Below are 11,029 nucleotides of genomic sequence, written 5' to 3' on the forward strand. Positions count from 1 at the left end.
GCGCCGGGGAGCTAGTGGGGGAGGCGGCGCAGCGCAGCCGCCTGGAGGAGAAGTTCTTGGAGGAGAACATCTTGCTACTACGAAAGCAATTGGTAGGTCATGCCCAAAGGTGGAGCACGGCTGTCCCTGCCCCGGGGCTGGAGGTCGGGCGGGTGGCCTGGGGCGGGCGCGAGGTTAACTCTGGCTGGGGAGATGCTTGCTGTTATGGGACGCCCCCGCCCGCCCCATACCTCCCTGAGCCCCATACCTCCCTGATCTCCTTTCTGAGTGCCCGCGGCGCGTGGGCTGCCGACGCCCACGCGTTTCAGGCGTGTGCCCGCTTTGTGTCTGGCGACCTCGGGCGGATTACGGGAAGAGGGTGGCCGCTCTTCCCTCCTCCTCTGCCTTCGGGATTCTTGGAGTCGCCTAGTTCGGACCTTCGGTCTCCTTAGTTAGATGAGTATATGCCCCCTCCCCAGAGGTTTGCAAACTCCCACTTAAGATACCGTTTTATTTGGAGGTTTTCTTGGCTTCATCTCCTCCCGCCGAGAGGGGCCAAAAGCCAAGGAGGGGGTTTGTGGCGTGCTTAACTGTCCAAGGCCGAGTTTTACGATTACACTGGAGCGCCTGTAGGGAGCCGTGCCTCTCCAAGAGCTCTCCCCAGCATGCCAGCTTTCACCCAGGCTGGTGCTTAATTTCAAATAGAAGTCCTTTGTATAAGGCAGCTCAAACTAGATGGAAATGATGGAAATTTGGCTGGAGACTGTGTCCCCTCCTCTCATATTTTATACGTTCTGCCAGCTGTGATTGGTGGTGGAGGTGGGAGAAAAGAGAACCTGCTCTCGGGAAGCATTAATCTTACTGGATTTCTGTCAGTGTCTCAGTCATTCTATGCAGTCTTCATTAGTGGGGAAGAAAAAGAACTTTGTAGCTTAATGTATTGATGAACAGCTTTTGACCCCGCCTCAGAATAATGGCGGCAGCTTTGTTTTCATTGACCTTAAAATGTAGTTTTGGAAACAGCAAACGTCCTCACCTGACCAAGTGATACTATCCAAACTAGACACATGCCGGGTAGTGGCCCTCCCACAATAAAGTGATGCTGTGCGGTTGTCGTGTGTTTTCGTCTATTATCTCTTTTCAGATCATTTCTTTTCTCTGTGTGTGTTTTCTTTTAAGCACCCAAATGCTTTTACTTGATAGGTTCATTTTTCCTGAAGAAATTAGTTGTAACAAACAAACATATGGTTTATGTCTCCAAGCTTTTTAAGTCAAAAGACAAGAGGCATAGATATTCATATGCATGTGCGTTGTAAGGATGTACACTGTGGTTTGTGTAATATTTCTGTTTTGGTATTTTACTGTGCTTCTTTGGTCACAGACCTGATTCCTGTGTAACACGGATTTGAGCCAGTTCTCACTGGTTATGGCTGGTGACTTTTACATTTTATTATCTTGTGCAATTGCACCTTTTTGTCTGCACGAATCTCAAGATTGTAATTGTGCATTCCTATTGTCCGCTTGAGGGGAGCAAAGCAGTATGTCAAGAGAATTCCAGTCCAGTCAGTGTTTATGGTACTATTTTCATTTATAGACTTGGCATTCATGATTTGAACCAGATGCTTTTTGAGTTCTCCCGTTTTTCCAGCAATAGGAAGCACTAGGTGGCAGTGTGAGTTAGCACAATCCATCTGTCACCTTTGGAAACCCAGAGGCGTTCAAATCTCGATGGGCCTTCCCATGAGGGTTTTGGATTCTGCCAGCTCACATTATACTTGGCACTGGCTATTAGTATTAGTTTCTCACTTTCAAAGGCCCTAAGACTGATTAAACCCCACACAGCAACTAATAGAAAACAAAACTCTGCAGGCCAAGACATTTGGCCAGAAAATCTCACCTAAGATTATAACGTATTATAGGAAATCTGTTACTCTCACTTCAAATTAAAGAGTCTACTGTGAAGTATTGTTTTTTAAAAGACTGGTTATACACCAGATGATTTAAAGTCTCAGTCCATTTTTCTTGTCCCTACCTATAAAAAGTCAGTTTGTATATATTAGTTGAAACTAAAGTCTTGTTTTTATGAAGAAACTTTATATCACCACAAAATGTGAGAAAGTAGAATTAAACATAGGACATATTCTTGAATTCTTGAAGTCTTTCTTTACTTCAGGTCATCCAGTAAAATTTTGGTTTTCTAAGTTTTAGTGAACTCTTCAGATGGGTAATTTGAATCCTTAGAGTAGACTTTCTGGTTCTTATGTCACCCCTGTATGTTCATGTTTCCTTTGTTTCTTCCTAATCAGAATTGTTTGAGGCGAAGAGATGCTGGTTTGTTGAATCAGTTGCAAGAGCTTGACAAGCAGATAAGTGACCTGAGATTGGATGTAGAAAAGACATCTGAAGAGCACCTGGAGACAGACAGTCGGCCTAGCTCAGGTGAGTGATTGAGCACAAGGACAGAATTCTGCACTCTTGAGTTATATCTCAGCCCCTTGTGGTTAACATTCCCAGACCTGCAAATGGCAATGGAGTTTGTTTCCAGTGCACAGAGAGAGGATAAAAAATAAAATTAAAAAAAAGTAGTCTGCCATTCAGTTTCATTGGAATAAGAGGGAAATAAACTCAAACAACAAAATTTTTAGTAATGAGATCGATGTGACTGGAGTCCCCCGAGTTTAAAAATAAAAGCTATTCAAATTTCTGCAAGAGCTGCCCTCCTTTGAAACTTGAGTAAGTCAGAACTGGGCTAGAAAATTAGTCACACTTCAACTTCCTGAGACCACTTCAAAAAAAATTTTTTTTTTCTTTTAAACCATTGGCTCCTTAAATAGATTTTTCTCTTATTATTTTTCTGAAACAATCATGATAAAGATGAGGCTTGACAGATCTAAGTTTCTTTCCTTGGACATCTTCAAAGGCGGGGTCAAGGAGTAAGGTCAGTTTGAGGGCGAGAGTAACTCTGAAATGTACCCCTGGTTATGGACTCTTTGCCTTTTCCTAATGATTGTTTGAAATAAGACCATAAGATTAGGACACTAAAGTCCAGTGAACCAAAATTGGCCAAAAAAGAAAACAAAAAAATTCCTTTCCCTAAATGATTATTCATTTTCCTTTTAAGCATGAATATGCATTATTCCTTGACATGATCTTAATTCCAATGGTGTTTTTATTTGTAGGGTTCTATGAGCTGAGTGATGGGGCTTCAGGATCCCTTTCCAATTCCTCTAACTCGGTGTTCAGTGAGTGTTTATCCAGTTGTCATTCCAGCACCTGCTTTTGCAGCCCCTTGGAGGCGACCTTGACTCTAGATGGTTGCCCCAAATCTGCAGGTAAGAATTTTTAGCACTGATAGAAATTTTTAATTGGAAGGCATCAAGGGCCCTTGAAAGGTTATTTGGCTCCAGCACCTTTCACTGGTGGAAAAATGAAGGTTCATCAATTTGCAGCATTTAGTGCCATACTTACATCTAGAACTCATAGTTTCATTTAGGTATCTAGAACTATTCCAGTACCCTTTGGGTGTTACTTGGTTATATATTCCGATAGCTGCAAGACAGTTTATCTCTAGAAATCCTGTCCCAAATACTGTAGGTCTTGAGCTCTGTTTCCGAGCTTTTGCTGTTAGGTTAACCTGTCTGTATTTTTCTTTCATTCTGGAACTGTTTTCTTCTTTTAATTATTTAAAGCTAAAACTCAGCCAGGTACAGTGGCTCACACCTATAATCTCAGCACTTTGGGAGGCTAAGGCGGTTGGATCACCTGAGGTCAAGAGTTCAAGACCAGCCTGGGTTGGCCTGGCACAGTGGCTCACCCCTATAATCCTAGCATTTTGGGAGGCCGAGATGGGTGGATCACTTGAGGTCAGGAGTTCAAGACCAGCCTGGCCAACATGGTAAAACCCCATCTCCACTAAAAATACAAAAATTAGCCGGGCATGGCGGCACATGCCTATAGTCCCAGCTACTTGGGAGGCTGAGGGAGGAGAATTGCTTGAACCCAGGAGATGGAGGTTGCAGTGAGCCAAGATCGTGCCACTGCACTCCAGCCTGGGCGACTGAGAGAGACTCAGGCTCAAAAAAAAAAAAAAAAAACCCAGCCTGTGCAACATGGTGAAACACCTTCTCTACTAAAAATACAAAAATCAGCTGGGTGTGGCAGCATGTGCCTGTAATCCCAGCTACTTGAGAGGCTGAGGCAGTAGAATCGCTTGAACTCTGGAGGCGGAGGTTGCAGTGAGCCGAGATCTTGCCACTGCATTCCAACCTGGGCAACAGAGTGAGGCACCATCTCAATCAATCAATCTAACACTCACATTAAGTTAAATATGTCCATCAGCCTGGCCAAAAACTGGTTGGCACTTCAGGGTGCAGTGGCCCCTTCATGTTCTCCAGAATGTTCTGCATGATGGCAGCTTGTTTTTTCTTTTAGTAAGTGGGTGCCCACATGCCATTATTCCTTATTTTGGGATATCTTTGCAATGACCTCCAGAAGGAATCATGCTATTGTACTAGAAGAGTTTCTGCATTTCCAGTATGTGTCGCACACTGTGCTGGACGCTCTGTATACATTTATCTCCACTGAATCCTCCCAGTAGTTCTGCACAGTACAGGTCTTGTTAGCTCCATTTTATGTATTAAAAAAATGAGGCCTAGTAAAGTTAGATATGTTACTTAAGGCTCTATAGATAGTGAGTGGCAAAGGCAGAAGTTAAGCTCAGACCTAAGCGCCAGGTCCATGTTTTTCCATCATCCCAAGGGAATTCAGAAATTGTTGTTTTCAAACTTCTCATCTAACAGAAGAGGAATTTTGGCTTATAAGCCATTTGTCAGAGGTTCTCCATCTGCTGAATGGCATGGTTGCTGCTGGAACTCAAGACTCCTTCCCTAGTCCTGTTATATTGTGAATTCTTATAAGAGAAAATATGAAGATTAGAATTGCTCTGGGTGCTGGCACAAGTCATCACTCTCCTGGTTTGTCTGTGTTCTCCACTTGGGTATAAGCCTGAATTTTTGAGTCCAGGCAAGGCAGACAACACTGAACAGCTGAGGGAGCTAATTGGCTGGTGTCTTCGTATCTGTGTGTTGTCAGCAGCAATCATTTGGGGAAGCACAGAACTGTGTTATCTAGAGGGTCTGGGCCTCAAGTTCATTGGTAATTACTCCCCTTCATTCCACAGATCTGGTTTCAGAGGGAAACTTTATAAACCCATTAAAGGCACTTTGGTTTAGGTTTTCCTTCAAGACAGACCCATGCTCTTCCAAATGCCACATCCTCACATAATTGAGACAGTTGCACCAGGCCTTGGGGGCTGGGATATCTGTTTTGTTCAACTCTAAAGAGGGAAAAGGGATGAATAGTGAAGTGTTTGTCAGTGTGGCTTTAAGTAAGGCAGAGATAGGGCTTAGGTTGCTAGGGGAGGAAGGATGGGGAAGATGTTATTAGCTAGATGTTTCCTTTTAGAACAAGCTCTTTATTGAGGGGAGGGTCATGTGGGTGGGGACATGGCACTTTTGTTTTATTATATTTTCTTTACATATCATCTCTGGGTCTAGACTATTTTTTCCCTGAGACTGCTAATTATCATTGAAGTTCATGGAGCTTTCTCAACATAGAATCAGGCACATGTAGATTCTCAGTATTTGAATGAATAAATATAATGGAGGACAAATTATTACTGATAAACTCAATTTTAATTTTCTCTGATAACTGAAGGTCATTAAAAGGATTTGTTATTTATAATATTCACCAATTTAAGAGATCAAATCATTTAAGACAGCAAGCTTGATTTTGTTGTACTTTGGCATCTACATTTTTAAGATATGGGAAATTTATCCATTAATATTACCACTCAATCTTTTAAAATCTTATCAAGAATTTTTTATCCTATTAACAAAACAACATTTTTGACAAGTGGGAAATTTATCCATTAATACTACCCACTCAATCTTTTAAAATCTTAAATCAAGAATTCTTTATCATATTTAAAAAATAGGTTTTAAATTGAAATTTTTTTTTTAGAGAGATGGGGTCTCACTATGTTGTCCAGGCTGGTCTCGGACTCCTGGGCCTAAGCGATCCTCTGGCCTCAGCCTTCCAGGGTTAGGATTGCAGGCATAAGCCATCATACCTGGCCCCTGTTTTATTTTTTTAGCGTCACTATTGAAAATATAAGGCAATTATTATTTAAATCTTATAAGTTTTTACTGAAGTTTGATTGGTTTCCATCTCCTTTCAATTGACAGTTATATTTGAATTAATGTCATTAAGAATTAGGTTTAAAAAAACACAAAATGAGGAGAAAGCCTACTGAACGTACAGTTTATCCTAAAGAAAGCCAGGAACAGAACACAGAGGGGAGAGCAGCCTAGAGAAACCGTGATTCAAAACATTTTATTTTTCCCAGTTGTAAATGCAGTACAGTTATGATTGAAAATTCAGAAAACAGAAAATAAAGTAAATATCACTTGTTTCTCATCATACTGAACTACTACTACTAGAATCTTGGTGTGCTTCATCTCAGATGTTTTTTCTTTGCATACATGTGATCATAATAAAATAATCATATTCTAGTATTATATCATTATTTTCACTAAACTTTAAAGTGTTTTCCCTCTATGATGCAGCAGTTTGAAAACATTCTTTTTTTTTTTTTTTTTTGAGATGGAGTCTCGCTCTGTCGCCCAGGCTGGAGTGCAGTGGCCGTATCTCAGTTCACTGCAAGCTCCGCCTCCCGGGTTTACCCCATTCTCCTGCCTCAGCCTCCGGAGTAACTGGGACTACAGGCACCTGCCACCTCGCCCGGCTAGTTTTTTTGTATTTTTTTAGTAGAGTCGGGGTTTCACCGTGTTAGCCAGGATGCTCTCGATCTGCTGACCTCGTGATCCACCTGTCTCGGCCTCCCAAAGTGCTGGGATTACAGGCTTGAGCCACCGCGCCCAGCCGATTGAAAACATTCTTAATGGCTGAGTATTTTTCCTTCAGAGGATATATCATCTGCTGTCAAAACATTTGTTAAATATTTCACCCTCATCCAGTAGCAGTAATTACATGTCAAATGGTAGGGCAGCATTTTTTAATCCTTGGCATGGTCTCTCTACCCATGGATTTTTCATAAAAATTGGCCGAAGAGTCAAGCTGGTGCTGACCAATTCATTTCTTCAGAGTGTACCTTTAAATGTTTTTCAGATCTCATAGGATTGTTGGAATATAAAGAAGGCCACTGTGAAGACCAGGCCTCAGGGGCAGTTTGCCGTTCCCTCTCCACACCACAATTTAATTCCCTTGATGTCATTGCAGATGTGAATCCCAAGTACCAGTGTGATCTGGTGTCTAAAAACGGGAATGATGTATATCGGTATCCCAGTCCACTTCATGCTGTGGCTGTGCAGAGTCCAATGTTTCTCCTTTGTCTGACGGGCAACCCTCTGAGGGAAGAGGACAGGCTTGGAAGCCATCCCAGTGACATTTGCGGTGGATCTGAGCTAAATGCCGTCAAAACAGACAGTTCCTTACCGTCCCCAAGCAGTCTATGGTCTGCTTCCCATCCTTCATCCAGCAAGAAAATGGATGGCTACATTCTGAGCCTCGTCCAGAAAAAAACACACCCTGTAAGGACCAACAAACCAAGAACCAGCGTGAACGCTGACCCCACGAAAGGGCTTCTGAGGAACGGGAGCGTTTGTATCAGAGCCCCAGGCGGTGTCTCACAGGGCAACAGTGTGAACCTTAAGAATTCGAAACAGGCATGTCTGCCCTCTGGCGGGATACCTTCTCTGGACAATGGGACATTCTCCCCACCGAAGCAGTGGTCAAAAGAATCAAAGGCCGACCAAGCCGAAAGCAAGAAGTTGCCCTTGCCAGAGGGCTGCCCCTCAGGCGCTGCCTCCGACCTTCAGAGTAAGCACCTGCCGAAAACGGCCAAGCCAGCCTCCCAAGAACATGCTCGGTGTCCTGCCATCGGGACAGGGGAGTCCCCTAAAGAAAACGCTCAGCTCTCAGGGGCCTCTCCAAAAGTGAGTCCTGGCATAGGCCCCGCCCCGCCGCAGGAGAACAAAGTTGTCCAGCCCCTGAAAAAGATGTCACAGAAAAACAGCCTGCAGGGCGTCCCCCCGGCCGCTCCTCCCCTGCTGTCTCCAGCTTTCCCGGTGGAAGAGAGGCCTGCCTTGGATTTCAAGAGCGAGGGCTCTTCTTCCCAAAGCCTGGAGGAAACGCACCTGGTCAAGGCCCAGTTCATCCCGGGGCAGCAGCCCAGTGTCAGGCTCCACCGGGGCCACAGGAACGTGGGCGTCGCGAAGAGCTCCAGTCTGAAGCACCGCGGCCCAGCCCTCCAGGGGCTGGAGAACGGCTTGCCCACCGTAAGGGAGAAAACGCGGGCCGGGAGCAAAAAGTGTCGCTTCCCGGATGACTTGGATACAAATAAGAAACTCAAGAAAGCCTCCTCCAAGGGGAGGAAGAGCGGGGGCGGGCCCGAGGCTGGTCTTCCTGGCAGGCCCGCGGGCGGGGGCCACAGGGCGGGGAGCAGGGCGCACGGCCACGGACGGGAGGCGGTGGTGGCCAAACCTAAGCACAAGCGAACTGACTACCGGCGGTGGAAGTCCTCGGCCGAGATTTCGTATGAAGAGGCCCTGAGGAGGGCCCGGCGGGGTCGCCGGGAGAATGTGGGGCTGTACCCCGCGCCCGTGCAGCTGCCCTATGCCAGCCCCTACGCCTATGTGGCTAGCGACTCCGAATACTCGGCGGAGTGCGAGTCCCTGTTCCACTCCACCGTGGTGGACACCAGTGAGGACGAGCAGAGCAATTACACCACCAACTGCTTCGGGGACAGCGAGTCGAGTGTGAGCGAGGGCGAGTTCGTGGGGGAGAGCACAACCACCAGCGACTCTGAAGAAAGCGGTGGCTTGATTTGGTCCCAGTTTGTCCAGACTCTCCCCATTCAAACGGTAACGGCGCCAGACCTTCACAACCACCACGCGAAAACCTTTGTCAAAATTAAGGCCTCGCATAACCTCAAGAAGAAGATCCTCCGCTTTCGGTCTGGCTCTTTGAAACTGATGACGACGGTTTGAGTGACGTCATTGGTGTAGAAAGTGTCTTTTTTTTTTTTCTCTAGTTGCCAAAATAAAAAAGGTGGTGTTTTCATTTTTGTATAATACTTTAATGGAATGCTTTTTTAAAAAGATAAAACCAAGGTAAATTATTGTTTCATCTTCATGTATGGACGCTAGTGCCTTTAATGGAAGGTTAAGAATATTTTGCTAGTTAGAAGTAAATATTGAGGTTTTAATGGTGGTAATAGTGAGTTTTGTGGTACCAGCTGTTTTTTATTTTAATCTTTCTGAGCATCTGGCAAGGTACAGGTTTTGATGTTCAAGTTTTATTGGGATAAGACCGTTTGATCCCAAGGTCAGGTGAATGGAATTTTTGGATTTATATTTGCTCCTTGAGTTTTCAGGGCAGTGTCTCCATGAGGGTTTTCCTGTTGAGGGGCACCACATACAATAGTGTGAAGTAGGTACGAAGGGCAGTCATTGTATTCTATAGTTTTTTATGTAGTTACATTTTTCAGATATATGCCCATTCGGCTTTATTCTCAGAACTGTTTTTTTTACTAGACTCATGACTTGGAGGCCAGACCTTAAATCCAGAGATGGCAGCCTGGATAGGGACCTTAAAAGGATTCACAAAAACTTTTGCCACACTTGGTGCCTAGGCCCTGTTCCTAATAACCCCTTCTAGGGCCGTTTATCCAACATTTTGATGCCTTCTTTTCCCTCCCTAATTTGTAGCCAATCTAACCCTTCATTCCTTGGAGGATTTACTTTTGGGATAAAATTTTGGTCCTTGGGCACAAAGACATTCACTATTAATGAAGTAACCCTTGGGCATGACTCCAATCCCAGAATTGCTCACTGAGCGCTATGCCACCTAAGCATTGACCTGAACATATTAGTGCAATCCAGTCCAGATTGGACCGCTGATCCTATGTGGAAGGGCTGTTTTTTAAGAAAAAATTTTTGGTAAACAGTATTGTGTAAAATTGCTTTTTGTATACCAATATATGCATGTTTTGTGCATGAGTAGTACTTGTGTTGATATTCCTGTTGATGTTAAATTACCATATAATATAAACAGTATGTGTTTTTATATATCATTGTGTAAATTTAATATAACACATATGCAGTAATAAACGATTTGTTTTACTGCTGTTAAGTTTGTTATTTCAGTATAAAACCAGATGTTTACACCTATAAATCTTGTGCTGGTTATTGGTGTTATTTGTGAGATTTATATTAGACCTATTCTAGCATTAGAATATCATGCGCAATATAGATAGGTTTTAGTATTAGAATGGACGATGAGCAAGCAAATGAAGGAAAGCAGACAACTTCTAGTTAAGGTACTTTAAAATTTAAGATACATTTTATAGGTGTCATCTATGGAAAATATTTCTGAAAATAATCCCCTCTCCCAACTTTTTATTACAAAAAATCTCAAACATGGAAAAGTTGAAAGGATAATATAATAAACAACTCTATGCCACCTAGATTCAACAGTTGCCAACATTTTGCCATGCTTACTATAACTGTATTTATGTATTAGGTTTAACTATATTACTGATTTTTCAGGTCAAAGACAGATACCATAACAGCAATCCTCCCCTCTCCCTACCCCACACTGATAAAACATTTTAAAGTAAATTTCAGGTATCATGGTATTTTATCTCTAAAAAGCATACATTACCCACATTACCCAAGAACAAGGAAATTCTCCTGTATACCCACAATATCATGATCGCACTTAAGGAAAATCAGTAGTAATTCATAATATCAAATGTTTATATGGAAAATTTCCCAATGTGTTTCAAGAACTTTTAATAGCGGCTTTCTGCCCTCCTACCTCCCTTACAAAGCAGGATTCAGTCAATGTCATGCATTGCATTTGGTTGTGGGTTGTAGGTTTCTTTTTAGTCTAGAACAGTCTCCCCACGTTAAACAAAAGATACTAGGTTTTTATTTATTTTTTGAGACAGAATCTCACTGTCACCTAG

The 11,029-nt window shown here is 43.3% G+C and overlaps 1 protein-coding gene across 4 annotated transcripts in view; it reads left to right on the plus strand.

Annotated features, from left to right (window-relative positions):
• DACT1 (dishevelled-binding antagonist of beta-catenin 1) overlaps positions 1-10,228 on the plus strand; it is a 14,696-nt gene extending 4,468 nt beyond the window's left edge. Inside the window, exons 1-4 of one of the 4 annotated variants that reach the window (XM_011961908.1) lie at positions 7-92; positions 2,286-2,418; positions 3,159-3,311; positions 7,168-10,228. In XM_011961908.1, the coding sequence (XP_011817298.1) occupies positions 7,377-9,047 (1,671 nt within the window). In that variant the 5' untranslated portion in view covers positions 7-92; positions 2,286-2,418; positions 3,159-3,311; positions 7,168-7,376 and the 3' untranslated portion in view covers positions 9,048-10,228. Of the gene's footprint in view, positions 1-6; positions 93-2,285; positions 2,419-3,158; positions 3,312-7,167 lie in introns of those variants that run through there. The other 3 variants (XM_011961907.1, XM_011961906.1, XM_011961909.1) reach the window with 3 other exon arrangements.
• Positions 10,229-11,029: the final 801 nt, after the last annotated feature.

Source organism: Colobus angolensis, unplaced genomic scaffold (genome assembly GCF_000951035.1).
Source record: "Colobus angolensis palliatus isolate OR3802 unplaced genomic scaffold, Cang.pa_1.0 Scaffold57, whole genome shotgun sequence".
Classification (NCBI taxonomy): Eukaryota; Metazoa; Chordata; class Mammalia; order Primates; family Cercopithecidae; genus Colobus; species Colobus angolensis.